Source organism: Leiobunum rupestre, chromosome 3, assembly GCF_980474605.1.
Source record: "Leiobunum rupestre chromosome 3, qqLeiRupe1.1.hap1, whole genome shotgun sequence".
Classification (NCBI taxonomy): domain Eukaryota; kingdom Metazoa; phylum Arthropoda; class Arachnida; order Opiliones; family Sclerosomatidae; genus Leiobunum; species Leiobunum rupestre.
The window spans coordinates 10,885,370-10,905,076 of NC_143386.1; the positions used below are offsets into that span (position 1 = coordinate 10,885,370).

Consider the following 19,707-nt stretch of genomic DNA (forward strand, 5'->3'; position numbering starts at 1 on the left):
ATGAAATGGTTCAATAGTTTCTATTTTTCAAGTGAAAATCAAAGATTTATTTCACTAAATATAGATTTTGTTTTTTAAATTCATAAAGTTAGTAAGTGAAATAACATATTTAGTCCTATAAAATCCTATAATTTGAAAAAATAGTCCTATATTTTTATAAATATAATCCTATAAAAAATTTTAATATTTGAGTGGGGGCCCTGCATGCATGCTACACGCGATTTATAGGTAATTGAAATTCGGTAAACAACAAAGTTTAATTATTACTGATTGCAAAAATAGATGCTGATTCAATGAGCTTGGTATGCATTGGAAACTGCGTGAACGTATCATTACAGCCAATTGTAATTGATGAATTAAATATTTCGGTATTATTGTAATCATTACTAATGATATGAAACGTAATCATTTTCCAAGATTAATTTTACACAATTCTTAATAAATTTAATAATCATTTTGGTTATAATTCCTTGATATTTTATAATTATAATTAAAAAATAAATTATTTCTTTAGCAATACAAATTAATAATTTATAGATGAGCTGAAATAGCCGCAGTGGTATCTATCGTTTTCCTAAAACGCGAAATTTCGCTCAAAGTACGTGTATGCCAACTTCTCCTCGAGCAGCGAAATGCGGCAAAAGTGACACTTTTACAGGGGTTCTATAGCGAAGGCACTACTAAGCTAAACACTGGTGGTAAGCTTCACTCGACACGCTTATCCAATGCGTGAAGAACGAAATTACAGGCGTTTGTCCAATTTTTAAATGCTATTTTCTAGCAGATTAATTTTTTGTTTCTACTTCTTTAGCCTCTAAACTATTTAGTTAATATTATTTAGTGCTGGAATCTAAAGGAATAGTAAATTTTTCCACAGAAATTTATTACCGTCGAAAAGGGTGAAATTTCACGATTTACGGAAACGATAGAAATTTTATCCAACTAACCCAATTAACTATGGTAATTAGAGATCCTAAGACTCTATTAATTGCAGATTTAAGCTAACCCGCGAAACGAAAATTTTGAAAATTTGACGGGAATTTTGAATTCTAATGGTTAAACCGCTTTAAAATTAATAATATTGAATGTAAAACTAAATAAATCACGTCTAGTCTACTGGTTTGAGATGAAACTATAACCGAAATCTAAAAAAACTAAGTAAAAATTCTAAAACGCGAAGAATGAAAATATTTGAGGATCGAACATTTTTAATTGTAAAACCTCTAATCCTGTTATGTTTGTTGTTAAAAGTTCAAAATACGAGTTCGGGCTTAGACTATTTTTATTTAAATATCTTCGGTTTTTTATCGATACTAATCCCAGTTTGAGTTTAATTTAGATAATATATCGAAAAATTAAGCCAATTTAAGTCGTTAATCATAGTTTTTAAACACATACATTTTCCCGAATTCAAATTTCCCGCCGACATTTCAAATTTTAAAATCGCTCCTAAACTTAATTTGACGATTAAATGCTTTTCTTTGTATATAAATTTAACTACTTCATTAACGCGCCTCAAAATTTCGTTTATGAATGCTAAGCTAAGTTAATTGAGGCTTTAATTAACATTTAGAGAAATCAACAATTTTGAATTATTAGGCGGGAATTTGAAATAACTTGTTTATAAGCTAGCAGTAATTTGTTTTATATTTAGTTCTGTTTAGTCGCCTTTCGGTAGTTAAAGTTAAGATATTCTGAAGAATACGGAAGCATTATAAACAAAAATAAACAGTAATATTATAAATGAGGATTAATTACAAATTTTAGAGATCCTTAAGCTTAAATTTAAATTATTTCATCAGGAAGAGCATACCATCGGGAAAATAATAATAAGTGTTTCTTCAAACATCATGTATATTTACATGAGCAATATGTAGTCCTTTCGGTTTTGTTCATCAACACGAACAAGCTGCTACAGTACCAGTCTTCAATATATTGAAAAACATCGATGTTTTGCCTTTATATAGGAACAAGTACTACCAGCAACTTTGACCCATATTGGGAGTAATTTCATCCATGGAAAATTCCAAGCCCTTCGTTATATATCACGGGTTAAACAAACCAAAGTTCTCTGATTTGTATTTGTCGTCATTTGTAACAGAGGCTAACGTTCTGATAGATAGTGGACTTATAATAGACGTTGTGCAAAAATGAAATGAAATATTTGGGTTTATTTGCGATACCCTGGCAAGGGCATTTATTTGTAAAGTGAAAGGCCATAATGGGTACTTTGGTTGCGACAAATGCATCCTGGCAGGGTTAAGACGTAGAAAATGGCACTGCTTCCCTTCAGTTGAATTTGAGTTACGAACTTACCTTAATTTTAGAAATAAATTTCAAGAAGGACAGCACCACGGATCTAGTATTTTGGAAAAACTAACTAACATTGAAAAAAAGGCCAACACCCGCTCCATATTGGTGCATGCTAAAACCAATTTAAATTATTTAACCTTAAGTGTAAATGTACGTATAACCGAACCTTTTGATGTTGCTGAAGCTTTTATATAACCATCCGCACGAATTAAGTAAAAATAGATGCTGCAATCTCATCAAATATGGAGTTTGTATCAATCAACGAATATCCTGTTCACCATGTTCAGTTTGACCAACGTAAACTTAATGACGACGAACCACCACCTAGAGAAATTATTTGTTGTCATTTAAATGGAAAAGAATTTTCTTTTGAAGTTGATTCTGGCTCTGAGGAGAAATACATTCGTATTCCAAACACGACAGGTATTGAGCCATTCTCAAAGACGTTAAGGTCAGTTACTGGGGAGTTTCTGGATGTATTAGGAAAAAGCACGGTCTATGTTGAATACGACAATAAAGAAGAAACATTACCACTTTTGGTTATACGCCACAATCAGGAAAATCTTTACGGAAGGACATGGTTATATTCCAAACTCGATGTGATACCATCTGTATTAAGAAAACACGAGCGTATTAACGTAGTAACAGCTCCACAACAACGTTTCTTAGTAGATATTCTTCACAAACAAACAGAATTATTCTCTGAAGTGTTAGGAGAACTAAAGGGTGTCGAAGTATGATTTTTGTTAAAAAAAGGATCTTATGCCAAAATTTTGTCACGCCAGGCCAATTTCGTATGAAGGAAGTTGTGGAAACAGAAATACGATGATTGGGATCTTTAGGTATCATCATCAAAAGTGTTTCACATTCAGCATTCGCTGCCGTTGCCAATAAGGGAGGAGGCTTCAAGTCCATTACCAGCAGAGTACGTGTTTATGGTGGAGTCTATCGACAATACGCACATACAACTTTTGGGAGAATCTACAAAAGATGATACCACATTGCAGCTGCATGACAGAAGGATGGCCTAGGAAATTCATGAATAGTAATCTTAAATTAATCCCATATCATTGCAGGCGTACTGATCTTTTCAACATCAACGAAATTAATTGTGATGGGAAACCAGGTAGTAATTCCTGACAAACATCGAAAAGAATTTATACAGGAATTACACAGCTCACATCAGGGTATAGTAGCCATGAAAGAGGTGGCTCGGTTAAAAGTATGGTGGCCAAACATAGATATTGACCTTGAAACAACTACAAAAGAATGTAAAGTATGCCAACATGTGCTTCAATGCCACCAGCAAGATACAAGGCTTGGCCGGAAGCAGAAGTTCCATGGCAGCGGGTGCATTGCGGGACCTATAGAAAATAGGTATCTATTGATTACAGTTGATTCAAATTCCAAATGGATGGAAGTTGACATAACCAGATCAACATCATCAAGCGCAGTGATTCATGTAATCACGTATTTTTATTGTTACTAATTTAATAAAGCTTCCCTTTATGATTGTAGTGCGAGTTAAATTAATTAAGACATTACACAATCCTATGGAAAGAAGCCAAATTAGTCCCTATCTTTAAGTCAATCTGGGAAAGATGAAAATCCCAACTCATATATATAGAGCTATCTCTATTCTACAATACTTATCAAAAATTCCTGAAAAAATAGCGAACGACCAACTGTTAACCTGTGATACAAAATGATATGCTTCATATGGTAATCAATCTGGTTTTATCCCTATGCTATCAACTATTTCATGTATAACCTAATTTATACGAGAACTTACAAAAAGAGTTAGATAGGAATAAATTTGTTAGTATTGTTTTTCTGGACTTATCAAAAGCTTTTGATTGTGTAAATCACAAGAAGTTTTTAAGTTTAATTAATTAATGTAATGTGTCTCCTGACGTCTCAAAATGGCTCAAATCATATTTATCAAATAGAAAGCAGGCTGTCAGTATAAACGGAATTAAATCTAATAAGATTATTATAATCTCAGGTGTCCGACAGGGAAGAATTCTTGGCCTCTTACTTTTTAATATCTATACTAAATCCTGTATAAATGTTTAAAATCCTCAACATCTTTCGAGTATGCGGATGATAATTCACTACTCGCCTCTGACGAGTTAGTTGATACTGCTCTATTGAAACTACAAGATGATTTTAAGTCTCTTGGTAAAGAACTCGATCAACTGAGTTTAAACCTAAGCTTAACAAAGACTGTATTAATTTTATTTTCTCCCTTAAAAAATACTGAAAAATTAAAAAGCATAACCCAGTTGATAAAATTAAATACTTATATATTTGGATGAAAATATGACTTGGAAACCCCATGTAGAATATACTATCGCGAAATTAAACCCAAGAAATCTGGTGCTTATACCAACTACTACACAACCTTAAACTCGAGTCAGCTATTCAAGTATATAATGTGATAATTCAACCAGTTTTTGACTATGGGTCAATCTTTTATAACATGTGTACGAATAGCCACTTAAAAAAACTTCAAACCAGTGTACCAAAATAATTCAACATAAAAGTAAATATGACTCTGCAACAACATCAATTAATGAATTGGGTTGGCTAACATTAAAACACCGTTACGACCTTAATTTACTTATAAGTATAAGGTTGACAATATTATTTTTCCAGACAATATTTTAGCTATCTTTAATGACGCTTGTTCACATATTTAGGAAAACAAATATGGAATAAATTACCAACCAAACTAAAAATTATTACTAGTCTGAACTATTGAAACTGAAATAACTAAATATGTAAAAAGTACTTGATTGCCCATTTCAGGTAATTTATATAGTAATTTAATGTGTACGGGACCTCATTGTAAAATAGTTTTAAACTGAACTGAGATTTCCTTTTTGCCAAGGCAAATAAAGACATTATTATTATTATTTCGTAAGAGCTTTGCAGGCAACCAATAAGTCATAGTTTATACAAACAGTTATGAAATGTATTAAATATGTAAAATTAAATTATAAAATAAACGTAAAAAATAAAAACTATAATACTAATCCCCTTCAGATGTTCTAATAATATCCAAATATGTCCAAGGGACCCCAGAATATATGGATATTCAAAGAATATCCCGAACATATCTAAAAAACACTTCCAAATCCATTTTTATTTATGATATCATAAGGTCCTTATGATAGACTTATGATGATATCCAAAAATCGTGAGAAGTAATTCATTAGCTGCTGGAATTTAATCTGCTAAGTAGGCAATAAATTAAATTTACACTTGACTATAAACCTGATGAAGGTTACCAGCAGTCTGCCGTGAATGATGTAAAGAAAACAATATCAGAAAAAATGTATGATTTAAGGCCTTTAAAAAAAGTTTTAAAAGAAAAAAAATAAATACATGACTTTATAAATTTTAAATACAATTCATTTACAGGAACTAAGCAAAATGCACGTTCAAACATGAATTTCTGGTATTAATGAATTGGTAGGGATAGTTAGAGGATATTGTAAGGATAGGGGAAAGTAAGATAAAACCTTTAAGAGCGTGTACCAGTGAATATAATACCATTAGAGGTAGTCAATATAAAAAAAAAAAACATATGGCACCATGTGGGAAAAAACTACTGTTATTTTTGTAAGGGGGATCCAATATAATTTAGTGATAGGCTGGGAACCGTGTAAATACCTTAAAGAATAAGTGACTCAGGAATGTCATCAAGAGGTGTAATGTCTCCAGTTAAAATGGCATTCCACAACTGACGATTATCTATTGACATGTGTTTCCCCACCAATGTAATTGTAAAAGTAGCGTATTACAGTTTTTAGGAAAAATTGAGGATCTCTGCAGATCCGCATAAAAAATAAACCAATTTGAAATCCTCAAAAAGTATATTACTAAATATTTTTACTTTAAACTTAATAAATAAAGACCAATTTGAAGTAAAGCATAGGGTTCATAATAAAACATAAGATTTAACCAGAGAGATTAAGATTTATTCATTGGTATAAGGTATATTTACAACTGTGCCAAATATATATATAAACAATTGTAAAAAACTAGTCCAAGTTTTTTATTATACCATACACATTTATTTTTTGGGATTTTAATTCCTTATCCAATAGTAGAAAGTTGTTGGTTGCAATCTCAGTGTCTGGAAATTCATCATGGGGAAAAAACTTGGACATCACCTGCTTGAACACCTCAGAAGTTGTGCAGATACCGTATGGCCAAATGGGGTAGTAAAAGTACATAAGTATGAGCTAGCATTGGTTATAAGTCATTCTACTTGCCAGAAGGCGTTTTTGGCCGAGGGGTAAGACAGTCTCAGATAATCTGTACACTGAGTTCGTGCATTTAACACTGTTAGAGGTACATATTTTCAAGAGTTCGCGAGTTCCATTTAGCACTGTCAAAGGTACGGCAGTGTACACCGAGTTCGCAGAGTGTCTTACCCCTCGTTTTTGGTATCCAAGACAGAAAAAAATTACCTTCCATGTAAATGTGTGAAGATCAGTTGGGCAGTGTTGATTAGCCAGGTATGTTGTCTTATGGCCGGATTCAATTTTTGTCGATCAAGGCCAATGCCTATGCCTCCCTTCGGATGTACCCAGTCGGTTGGGCCTTGCACTGAGGTAATTATGCCTTCGGTGAACATCCTTTGAAGTTCATTGTACACCAGTTGTTGTTAAGTGTATGGGAGTTTATGAGGTGTGGCTACAAAAGGTAGTATTGCATTAGATATTAGTTCAATGTTATATCTTACTGGGAGTTTTCCGATTCGATCAAAAACTTACGGGTATAATTGGTGTATAATTTCCGTTAGGTCTTCCTGCATTGATGCGTCTTTGGTAATTGTTTCATGTAGATGGAGGGATATACAGTCGTAATAGTGATTTCTTTATCAGCTGTACTAGTTTGAGAATTTCCCAGTGATATGGCACCCAGTATCAGGGTCATACTGCTTGTAGTAACATAAAAGTATTAAACACTTAGTTTTCGCAAAGGAGGCACACTGAATCTCTGCTGCACATAGTATTGGAACACTGACCGGTAAATGCTATAATTCTGCATGTTGGCTGCTTAAGAGTTGGTTTGACAGTGATGTAATTTATTATTTTACCTTTTATTCTAGTTACTTAATTTAACTGTGCTTGATAGCTTAAATACATTATACTTTAATAATAACATAGATTATTCTTTTACCTTCTCTTCTGGTTACAATTACATGTCTGTTCTTTTTTCATACTTCTTTCGCCCCATCTGGTGGCTTAATATACAACAGCCGGGTAAAGCAACATAGGGATGAGAGTTAAATTGTTAACTTGTGAGCCTGAATCCAATTTAAATGAAATTTTCTCGTTATAAATATAAATTGGTTCATAACACTCATCAGAGATGACTAAAGATGCATTTCCTGGTAATTTGTGTGGAGAGCCATTATAGTATGCAGTGATAGGTCTGAGTATTCTATATCCTGTACTACAGAAGGGGTTTCCCAAAAATTAGAGTACCCATATCGGTGATCCTAGTTGTAGGGTGGAGGTTGGCAAAGGTTGTTCCACATCCAGGTTGGTGACAGACAAACGGTGTTCCGTATCCTCTGCGGTATATGTGGAAAAATAAGTTCAGTATCATACTTCAAATAATGCGATGATAATTCTTCGGCATTCCTTCAGTCTGAAGAGCTGCAAGAAATTGTGATGAATTAGATCGACACAGGCTTGCCCAGTGCCCTCGTTTTTACCGTTGTGACAGATGGAATCCGTGGCTGGGCATCTAGTCTGGCGAAAGTGCAGCAGTCCAGTTTGGGCAATGGTTGTGACGATTAGCTGGAGGGAGATATCTTGAAGGTCTTGATGGAGGAATGGTCTTCGTGAGTGTTGAAAACCGTGTCTAGTTCTGTAAGGATGGCACTATCCTCGCCCAGAGACAGAAGCTGGACCACACAGATGAACATTAGCTGGAGCTTGAGGGGTGTATTGTTGTCAAATGTGGTGTCCTCGGTTTAAAGCATTGACAGTGTCTGGAATAGAACTATGTGAAATAAAGTTATCTTAATTGTGTACGAGATCAGCGTGTGCAATAGCCGTTTCATCCTGTTAGCACATAGTTATTGCTTGAGCAAGGGCTAAATTCTGCTTGGCCCAAAGAGTTTTCCAAAGTTCAGAATGGTTAATGCCTGCAAGGATTTGGTAACGTACTAGTGAATCAAACAGTTGGGCGAAACCACAGTTCTTTGCTTGAGAATGTATATCAGCCAGGAAATCCCCAAATGGTTGGTGTTCAATTTGCTTTGTATGAAAAAATTTATATCGATAGTTATCAGCGTTGTTATATGGAGCATAATGGTAATCAAATAATAATAATAATAATAATAATAATAATATTAATAATAATAATGTCTTTATTTTGGATATCCCCTTCAGCGAACTGATTTCCAAGGGGGTCCAGAGCTATTTTACATTTACATTTATACATAAATAAAAAAAAATATTATTAAATTAAATGTTTTACAAAGTATACACACATTCAATTTGTGATAGTTGCGTTAATTCTTTTTTTAAACAAATTAGTTCCCTTGATCTCTTGTATAAATGAAGGAAGCTTTTTCCATAGTGTTATGCCTCTGCTCTTGAGGGAAATATTACGAAGTTTCGTATCTAGTTCTTCAACATAAAAAAATTACGCTGGCTACCGCTGGTTTTGTGATGATGAATTGAATTTGGTTTGTGAAAAAGTTCAGAAATATAGTCTGGGACCAGATCATTAAATATTAGGTACATAAAGACCGTAAGATGTAGATACCTTTGCTGATCAAGAGGAAGAATTGATAATTGGTTTCAGGCCGTAGTAGTGGAAGATCGTCGAGGCTAACCGTTAATAATTTTACATATATTATTTTGTTGTATTTGTAGTTTTTCTAGTTTATTTGATGAGGCAGAACCATACAGCACATCACCATAGTCATAAATTGGTTGTATAATAGAATTAAATAGCATTTTTAACGTTGCTACATCACGGCTTGGTCGTAAAGATCGAATAATCCAAGACCTTTTATTTACTTTTTCATAAGTATTAATTATGTGTTGACCCCAAGTTAAATGTTCATCAAATTCTAAGCCGAGGTATTTAAATGTTGTCACCCTTTTTAGTGTAGAATTAGGGAGAGTCAGAAAACCGTCCAAGTCAAAAGAATTTTTCTTATGAAAGAGCATAAAGAATGATTTGGTAGAATTAAGTACTCGTTTTCTCTGGAACGGGTTTTCCTGTAGCTTAAGAAAATTATCATCGAGATTGTTAATTAAAAGTTGAGGGTCCGGGTAGAGGCACTAAGAGTCTGATCATCGGCGTAGAGTAGTAAGGTGCAATCCTGGGATATGGCCAAATGTAACCCATTAATATATATCGAGAAAAGTATTGGTCCCAGATACTTCCCTGAGGGACCCCATGGTTAATTGGAAGAAAAGTGGACGAGTGTTCTCCTATAGGTCTACTCTTTGCATTCTGCCCTTTAAGTATGATTCAATCCAGTTTAGCGATTCCTCAGAGAAACCAAGGTTTTTTAGTTCCGAAAGAAGTATTATGTGATTAACTGTATCGAAAGCCTTGAGGGGATAACGCTTGGGCGATAATTATCTGGATCCATAGAATCTCCTCCCTTATGAAGTGGAATCACCCGTCCAAGCTTCCATTCCTCAGGGTAGCTTGAGGTTTTAAAAGAATTGTTTATTATAGAAAGAAGAAAAGGGGCTAATATCGGACCCATTGCCTTCAATAATCTTGGGGGAATCAAATCACGACCAGTTGCTTTATTAGGGGCGATACGCTTCAGTAGTTTAATCACTGTCTGCATGTCAATTTCATTAAAGGTAAATGTTACATTGTTGCTTAGAATTGTGGTTGGGATACTTGTAGTAATTGTCAAGACTTGGTTTAACAGACATCTTTCCGCAACCGTAGTAAAATGTAAGAGGAGAGTATTTGTTATTTGTACGGGTGAAGTGTATAAGTTGCCACTTTGGTCCTTGATTTCAGTTTTGTTACTCTTTGATCTAGGCTTGGTGTGCCGATTCAAGATTTTCCAAGTTTTAGCATTATTTCCTTTGCTTTTATTAATTTCATTTTTAAAATATGATTTTTTAGCAGAACGTAGTTGGTTAGTCACTTGGTTTCGAAAGATTTTATAAAGATCATTATGTTGATTATTATCATTAGGATTTCTTCTGTGGCCATGGTGATTTCTTAGGTGCATTAGTTGCTTTATTTCGTCGTTGATCCACGGTGGGAGACCGACGTGCACCCGAATAGATCTTTGTGGAGCGCAAATATCTAAGGTGTCAGTTACTGCGGATTGAAGATTCCAACAGAGAGATTTAGATTTATCTTTGTTTTTTAGTTGACTTTGTAAGGTGACAACAAAGTTTTCAGGATTTATCAGCGATAAGTGCCGGGTCTTGACAAATTTAGTTGGTTGTTTAGATAGGGTAATTTTTCGAACGCAGTATACAGGTAAATGATCAGAGGCGCAGAAAGGAAGCACGCCACTATCAATGATTCGAGACGGGTGACTTATATAAATATGGTCGATTAATGTTCCGGATATTGGTCGTGTAACTTCTTTAATTACTTGTTTTAAAGTTGCAGTGGCTACTTAATTGGAGAACTTTAGTGTTGTTGGACTTAGATCGCGGTCTAAGGTCGCAATTGAAGTCTCCCAACAGGACAATTTCACCAGGAGCATTAGTTAAAAATGCAGCGTAGTTATCGTCTAAAGTAACAGGTTGCGGGTTGGTTAGATTGCCATAAGCCGTACGGCCAGCTGGGGCCAACAATATATAAAAATGTGCTACTTGCGTTCCTGGATCCTTAGTAGATAACCTTGAAACAGTCGCTTGTAGTCTTCCCATGCTGCTGCTGGATTCTTTGTCCCCAGGTTGAAGTATTCTGGGCCTCAGAATGTAGCAGACATAGCCATGTCAAAAGGCGGAGCTCCACGCTTGGTCAAGGTACAGAAAATGGAAAATGTTATTTGAGTGGAAAGTTTGGGAATTACTTCTGACAACATGAAGTTAAGTATAGGGTTCCTAATAAAAGATAGGATTTAATCTAGGAGCAGATCGCCAAGCTTTAGAGTGGCCTAGTAATCATGATTAAATCATTTCAATCACGATTTTATCTTTTCAATCTCGATTTCATATTCTAATTTTTAATATCAATGAACTTAATGAAATACCCCGTAAAATACTAAGACAAGTGTTTTTCTAAGGGTTTAATAATAATTTTTCAGGTAAATATCGAGTAAATATACAATTTTTATCACAGCAAGACCCTAAATACATGTATCAATTATTGTATATAGATTTTAAATCGAAATTTAATCATTCCAATCGATATATAATCATTCTAATCGAGATTTAATTTTAATATATATATAAATATAATTATTTTAATATACTGTTAGAGTATTAATTTTTTACTTCGCAGTTGTTTGTAAACTTTTATACAAATACTTTAATTCAATATTAGGTATAGTTTTTAAATAAAACATCGTTATTAATTTCATTAAGTGCCATTAGCCACTCACAATAGAGTAATGTCAACTTAACTGAAAAAAGAATAAAAAATTTTCCCTGTACTCTATAGTGAGTGTTACCACTCTTCGCCACGGGGAGGCTGCACTTGGGAGAGCATAATACGAAGATTAATTAATCTCAAATCCTACTTTTTAAGTGAAGTAAAAACTGGGGTAAAAATAATCTCCTTTTATAATAAATTTAAGCAACTAAATAAATAAGCATTGAAATATAAAACCATTCCCAATGGATATAGAACTAAATTTACTGTACATAATCAAAATCATTGGCTAACTGTCACCAGAGTTACGAAAACCTAGCTCTAACATTTAAGATTAATTTGACCGTGATACACTTTAGGCTAATTATTTGCGACATATCACACTACAAAAATACTGGGTATCTTTCTTATCATATAAATGCATATCTTTACGTTTAACTCCAGTGCATTTAAGATGAAACCATTTTTTACACTTATTACATTCTACTAGTTTTTCCAGATATTCATAATGTTTGACAGTTGATTTAACTGATGGAATAAAAATTTGTCTACAATTATCAGTACAATAAAGCTCATATACGATGGGGTTAATCAATTGATTTTTACGTGGCCTAGTGTTTTTAATAATTTCTTCGGGTTTCTTTACTAACCTTCCTTCTAATAGACAATCTTTAACGAAAGCTCTTATGTCTTTTGGCTCAATAAATTTTGAGGACTTAGGGTCCAAACCAGCTGCTAAGCAATAAGCAAATGCCAATGAAAATGGGCCACAACCAGTGGCGTAGATAAGGCCCCCGCAGACCCCGCAGTGCGGGGGGGCCCCGGAGCTTTAGGGGCCCCCTAATTTCATATCAAAGTATATACTAGATACCGGATAAAATTCCGAATATAGTTTTGCGTGGGGGCCTCGCAGGTCTTAGCTACGCCACTGGCCACAACTATGTCCATCAGATTGACGATCAACTTGGACCACTTCCATAGATAAAGTTTCCTTTGGGCATTTTAAAATATTACATATTTGTTGCAAAAACTCGATTGGAAATATACTAGGTAATGAATTGTAAATCTTTATCTCCCCAATATCACACCCTATGGTGGAAACAGTTAGCCAATGTTGTTTTGAGCCACAATGTAAAACTTGGATCATATCCTTAGGAACAGTTTCGAAGCTTAAACCAAAACCATTCATAGTATCCTGAAAACAATTTTTGTCTGGGTAAGCTTCCTTTAATAATAAACTAAATGCATAAATAATCCTATTAGTATACCACTGTGTTTCACTATGTAATATTTCTATATCCTCTACCGTAAACTGAACTCCTTTTACAATTAAACTATCTATGTTGGTTTCACTGTCATCTAATAATCTAGGTTTCTTACCAATAGATCTGCTTATAGTTGAAACTGCCCGACGTTTATTTACATTAATTATTTCCTGAATAGGCTTTGGTTTAGCTGTATTTCTGCTTCTGGTCGAACCTTTTTTTGGTCTCCCCCTGGGGTTTTGAACTATAGGTATTTTTAATTAATCTCTCTTGGATTGTAAGTGTGCGGCATTTGCTAAACCCAGAGGACAGTCTTAAGACTGTCCTCTGGGATTATAAAATCTGATTGTGAAACTTCATTCCTCTGACTTTCTACTACTATGTTACCAATTGTCTGTTGGGTTTCTAAACGGTTATCTACCATATTGTGGGGTTCTAAAATGTTATCTACCATATTGTGGGGTTCTAAAAGGTTATCTACCATATTGTGGGGTTCTAAAAGGTTATCTACCATATTGTGGGGTTCTAAAAGGTTATCTACCATATTGTGGGGTTCTAAAAGGTTATCTACCATATTGTGGGGTTCTAAAAGGTTATTAACTGTAGATAGGGTTTCTAAAAGGTTATCAACTGTAGATAGGGTTTCTAAAAGGTTATCAACTGTAGATAGGGTCTCTAATTCAACTGTAGTTTGGGGTTATCAAGTGTATAGTTATCTAGTCTATGCTGTTTTTCTTATGTACTACCTATTGCTTGTCCTGTTCCATAGTCAATTGAACTATATTCCTCGAGTAAATAACTATCTACATTCCAAACTACATGGTTGTCAAAACCCCCCTGATAGCATTCATCGTGCTCTATTACAGAATTCTCTTCGCTCTCTAAATCCTTACCCTCCTCATCACAATCACTCCCACCATTATCTAAAGCTAGGTATGGTATGTCCTTATTTAGTTCTAAAGCTGTTTTAAGTTTCAAAAGTAGATCGAAAGTTTCAGAGTATTGTTTCATACCAGATCGAGAAGCTAAATTATGTATTTCATTAATAATAGGTTTTAATTTACTGAATTTTTCATTTTGTCCAAGTACTATATTCTTTCTAATTTTAGCAGGTTTCTTTGAAACGGAATAGATTGGGAAACTACTGTTATTTAATGCACTGCTAGTATTACTGTTATTGTTTTGCCATCTCTTACCAATGAGGTTTTCAGTAAACTCGGCCATTCCTAAATGTTTCCGAGCAAAAAATATATGCCTACATGGTAGCTGATTTTGATTATTAAATGAGCATGAGCATTCGTCTATCTGATTGGTCAATGTATATTCAACCCCCTTTTTACTTTTAACTGTAATTGGTTCATTGTTTTCGTGTAATGTGTAAGAATCAGCTGAATTTCCTGACTCTAACTGTTTAAAAACCATTCGCGCAACTTCAGCTGAACAGCATGCCGCAATTTGTTTGTGAACAGTACTCTGTATATACCTAACATCTATAAATTTCTTAGTCTCCCTATAATTTTGATAACTTATGTCATCCTCAATGGCTTTGGTAAATTTAATTAAATCTTTAACTGTCTGTTCTAGCTTATTAGTGGACTTAAGAATTAGTTTTAATTTTTGATTATGACTCTCTAACCTATTATTAGTGTTATTACCCAAGTTTGGTTTGTCTTGACGAAATGCGTGAGCCCAATTTTCCTTGCAACTATCCCAATTCCTTAAAAAATATGAAAAAAAATCTTCGCTGGCAATCTCTTTTAAGCTACTTTTATGTTTGTCATAATTTTCTTTTTCACGTGCCATTAACGTACCCTCAAGATGTGTGATTAAGTTTTTCCTATCTTTATGATTACCTTGACTAACCCTTTCCTTAAAGACCTTTTTGAAATGCCAAGAACAAAGATTAATTGTGGCTGCAGGAAAATGTTCTAAAACTACAGCTTTTTCTATTTGACATTTATCTAAAACTACTATTTTCGTGCCTGTTGCAGTAAATGGGTTATTTTTCACAAAAATTGATATACATTCCCCAATAAACTCTGTATTTTCCTGCCTAACAAAAAAATAGGCGACTGGCCTGCCTTTTGTAGATTGATCTTCACATAGTAAGACATACAGGGGATATCCTTCTACATTAACTTTATACGTGCCATCCATAAATAGAATATCATGAGACTGTTCACACAAATCGCGCATGCTTTTAGTCTGAATTATTAAACTTCTAAAATTCCCATCATCGTCCATATTTACTTCCCTCAAATCATTTTCTCCCAAGTCTTTCCCAAGTATGTCTATTAATATTTGGCCCTTACTTCTACCATTATTTTCTATGTTAGTTTTTAACTGTTTATGATTATAAATATCTTTCCTAAGTATATGTTTTCCACTATCTTTATTTAAACGCTCTTGAATAACTCTAACGGGAACCTTTGATTCTAACATATCATTTACTTTTTCTACTTCCTCTGCATTTAATTTTCTTTGCTTAGGGTTAAACTTAAACGATGTTTCATCTACAACGTGATTATGTTCTAAGCAAGCTGTATTAATGTAATATTTTTTATCTGCTCTGTGAGAAATGTTTATTTTCATAGGACAACCAGTGGAATTAAAGGTTTGATGCGGTCTAACACCGGTACTTTTACTAACAAGATTCTTCTCATCTCTCCAGTTGACGCATTTATAAGTTACTTTATCACACTCTCCCCCTTTCATAGTACTACGTACTTTTGATATTGAATGATAATTCTTTTTAGCCCACTCATCTAGCACAGTTTTAAGGCTATCTATTGTTTCAAAACAGGCACCCCTATATATAACCGAATCTTCAACACCACCTCCCCCATATAATGTAAAATTATTCTCTAAACTACAAGATCTCACTGTTTCACTAACTATGCAATCTGACGAAAACACTGGATAAGCTAAACTATCTGATGGAAACATAAAGCAACCCCGGCACTGAGAATAGAAGTAATAACAAATTACTGGCAGAAGAAAACCCACAACCGAAAGGTAGCTGAAAGAGATTAAAACCAAAAATATTAGTAAACCCAAAAGTGTAAGTACTTGCCAAAAAGAAGCAAAATCCAATCCGCAGGAAGGCGTTGATGCAGGGACTGTCCCACTGGCAGGCAACGGCTGAGGAGGTGCTGTGGCAGCGACTGTCCCTCTCTGAGAACCACTGGCAGGCACCGAACGGGGAGGTGCTGTGGCAGCGACTAACCTACTACAGGGACCACTGGCAGGCAACGAAAGAGAAGGTGCTGTTAAAGGGACTGACCTTTTACAGAGACCGCTGGAAGGCAACAGACGAGGAGGTGCTGTGGCAGCGACTATCCCTCTCTGAGAACCACTGGCAGGCAACGACCGAGGAGGTGCTGTGGCAGCGACTAACCTTCTACGGGGACCACTGGCAGGCAAAGAACGAGGAGGTGCTGTTGCAGGGACTGTCCCTCTCTGAGAACCACTGGCAGGCAACGAACGAGGAGGTACTGTTGCCGACACTTGACCTTGAGGAGAAAGTGCTAAAAGAGGAAAAAAACGGGAGCCATAAGGGCTCGCTAGGGGAAGAGAACTGGACACACCACGGGGCTTGGACGAACGAACAGGTACAACTGACCAAGAGTCAGCGTACTTAGGAGAGAACTGACACGGAGGCTTAGGTTTAGGAGCAAGGGATACAGAAGCAGATGCTACCCGCTTAGAACGAGTAGACCTACTTGGGGGAGACGACACAAGACGTGGAAAGGGAGACAAAATTGACATGGGCAGGGGCCCATGCCAAGGAGAACAAGCAACGCCAGGAACGACCAGAGACTCCGCAACGCCAGGAACGACCAGAGACTCCGCAACGCCAGGAACGACCAGAGACTCCGCAACGCTACAAGAAATACATGACTCGGCAATAGCCGGTACAGGATTACGTAGAATGGGTCCAAGGATGGCAGGTCCCATGTACCTAAAGGTAATATTAAGCCGTGGAAGCTCAACATTCTCCCTACGCACACAGTGCTGCCAAGCTTGTTGGCATGTTCCCTCCATTACCAGGAGAGAACCCGCATTCAGCAATACATTGACACCAGAAGCACTTTTACCAATAGAACGTAGTTGAAAGGTTCTACTTACCTCAAAGGAGAGTGATGCAATGGTACTGTGGACACCACGCTCGTCGTCTGAATGCCATCCTACCGAGTCACCTCCATTCCTGTAGAGGTTGATGACAGCAGCATTGAATGAGACGCCAAGGCATTTTTCAACCAGAACCTTAAGGGAAAGCAATCCTTCTGGCCAAGAGTTATCAGCTTCATGATGAACCTTCCCATACCCATAGGGAAAGGAACCCCTATAGGCAACTCGACGAGGAACAGGCAAATGCAGCGAAAAATCTGCATTGAATTCTATAGACAACAGTCTAAAAAAAGAAGAAGCTTCATTAGTCTCCATGAAATCAGGGTCCCATAGGACTGATGCTGGGGACATTCCTTTGGGAACGACCAAGGAAGTCCTACCAGGAACCAGCCCCCTGGGAGCAAGATGAGGACCAAGACAAAAAGCAGGCATATCTAATAAAAGCTAACTCCTACGCTCAAAATCCCAAACTAAACTCCTACGCTCAAAATCCCAAACTAAACTCCTACGCTCAAAATCCCAAACTAAACTCCTACGCTCAAAATCCCAAACTAAACTCCTACGCTCAAAATCCCAAACTAAACTCCTACGCTCAAAATCCCAAACTACACTCCTACACTCAAAATCCCAAACTACACTCCTACGCTCAAAATCCCAAACTACACTCCTACGCTCAAAATCCCAAACTACACTCCTACGCTCAAAATCCCAAACTACACTCCTACGCTCAAAATCACTAACTACACTCCTACGCTCAAAATCACTAACTACACTCCTACGCTCAAAATCACTAACTACACTCCTACGCTCAAAATCACTAACTAAACTTCTACACTACTATAAACGCAGTGCAAAAAAGCTCCAAAAACGCAGTGCAAAAAAGCACCAAAAAACTCCTTAGGCCAAAGTTGGAATAAATCTGAAAGATAAAAATTTGAATCATTAGAAACTACAGATGTTACAAGAATTATTTATTAAATAAAAGTTTTCAAAAACATAAATTTTAGGAAATTACTTAAGTTTTATAAGAAATGGTATTAAGCAATACGTTTTAAAACCAGTAAAAAATTATATATAGACAATATTTTAACTATAAATGAAGGAAGCATGAAATACTCTTTCGAAAATCGCGAAAATGAAGTAGAGTTACCGAGTTTTGGAACTACGGTAACGACTGGTCGTTAATGAGACCGATTTCAATGTTTTAAAAGGCAGAGTAACTAACCTAACTAGCCAAATCAGTTGAAAATTGGCTTAACAATCACGAAAGAAGGAAAACAAAACTGTTAAGGGGAAGAATGCTATTAAAACGGAGCGATTTACAAGAGGATTTAAAACGACCAAGTTGTTCGGTTCAAGGAAGAAAAAATTGCGGAGTGAAAATTAGCCTAAGTTGTAACTAGGAGTAGTAAACACAACACCCCTACCACTGTTTACTACTCCTAGGTTGTAAAGGGGACGGATATATTTGTTGTAAAACGTAGTACGTAAAGGACCTAGGGAGAGTAAATTATAATTAAATGCCGTTTTAATTTGACTACACGTGTCATGGGTGAAAGTGAACATTTGTCGTTCGAATAACGGGTTTCATTTGGTATTGTAGCGAGTTTATACGGATTTAAAAGGAATAAATAACATCCAAGTTAAAAATCACAATTCTGATTACGCAATAAAACATTCGAGAGTAAATTATAATTAAATGGCCGAATTAAAAGTTGAAGGGTTGAATTTATTAATTTTAAAACAAAAGAGATTAAAGGGTGTAAAAGGGCATATAGTATTATATAGAATTATAATTAAATACCCTAGTTTTAATTCGAATACACGTGGCGTGGGTTCCGCGCAAAGTAAACATTTGAATAAGCCGTTAGAAGAACGAGTTTTTAGCTTTGATACCGTAGCGAATTTAATGGATTTAAAGTACCGTAAATTAGAATTTAAATTTCTTTGTTTCGATTCAACTACACTGCGCCTCCTTACGCGATTGGTTAGACTTATTAATAATTATTAATCATGTAAAAGGGCATAGGCATAATAAAGGATGTAATTAGTAAATCAGAATTAAACGTCCTTTGTTTAATTCGAATACACGTGGCGTGGGTTCTGCGGAAATTAATAGTTTGGATTTATTCATTTTAAAACTACAAGGAGTTTTAAATATAAATAATTAAGGATGTAAAATGGCATAGACATAATAAAGGATGAAATTAGTAAATTATAATTAAACGTCTTTTGTTTAATTCGAATATATTACACGTGGCGTGAGTTCCGCGGAAATTAATCGTTTGGATTTATTCATTTTAAAACTACAAGGAGTTTTAAATATAAATAATTAAGGATGTAAAAAGGCATAGACATAATAAAGGATGAATTTAGTAAATTATAATTAAACGTCCTTTGTTTAATTCGAATATATTACACGTGGCGTGAG

At 35.2% G+C, this 19,707-nt stretch overlaps 2 protein-coding genes and 1 long non-coding RNA gene across 9 annotated transcripts in view; all 3 read right to left on the bottom strand.

The window, feature by feature from the left end:
- Positions 1 to 19,707, bottom strand: part of l(3)07882 (Nucleolar protein 14 homolog l(3)07882) — a 54,675-nt gene that overhangs the window by 11,161 nt on the left and 23,807 nt on the right. The gene's annotated exons all lie outside the window — the stretch shown is intronic.
- Positions 6,292 to 8,246, bottom strand: LOC149949472 (uncharacterized). 3 transcript variants are annotated; one of them, XR_016479814.1, is made up of 4 exons: positions 8,051 to 8,246; positions 7,355 to 7,991; positions 7,101 to 7,264; positions 6,292 to 7,020 (listed from the first exon to the last, which is right to left on the bottom strand). It is a non-coding gene; the product is annotated as an uncharacterized LOC149949472 (long non-coding RNA). The 3 variants fall into 3 exon arrangements; XR_016479815.1 differs by having other exon boundaries at positions 7,101 to 7,385; positions 7,510 to 7,991; positions 8,051 to 8,245; XR_016479813.1 differs by having other exon boundaries at positions 7,101 to 7,991.
- Positions 8,693 to 17,263, bottom strand: LOC149949473 (uncharacterized). 4 transcript variants are annotated; one of them, XM_090167810.1, is made up of 3 exons: positions 16,219 to 17,263; positions 11,161 to 11,302; positions 8,693 to 11,074 (listed from the first exon to the last, which is right to left on the bottom strand). In XM_090167810.1, exons 1-2 carry the CDS (start codon positions 17,187 to 17,189, stop codon positions 11,173 to 11,175), a joined length of 1,101 nt encoding a protein of 366 aa, XP_090023936.1. In that variant the 5' UTR covers positions 17,190 to 17,263; the 3' UTR covers positions 8,693 to 11,074; positions 11,161 to 11,172. The 4 variants fall into 4 exon arrangements, with proteins under 4 accessions (XP_090023936.1, XP_090023937.1, XP_090023935.1 ...); XM_090167811.1 differs by having other exon boundaries at positions 11,157 to 11,302; XM_090167809.1 differs by having other exon boundaries at positions 8,693 to 11,302.

Coding starts and splice junctions, on each gene's coding strand:
- LOC149949473 (XM_090167810.1), bottom strand. CDS start 17,189: ATGGAGGGAACATGCCAACAAGCTTGGCAGCACTGTGTGCGTAGGGAG. Junction 11,303..16,218: donor TTGGATTTTGCTTCTTTTTG/GCAAGTACTTAC, acceptor ACCTTGACCAAG/CGTGGAGCTCCGCCTTTTGA.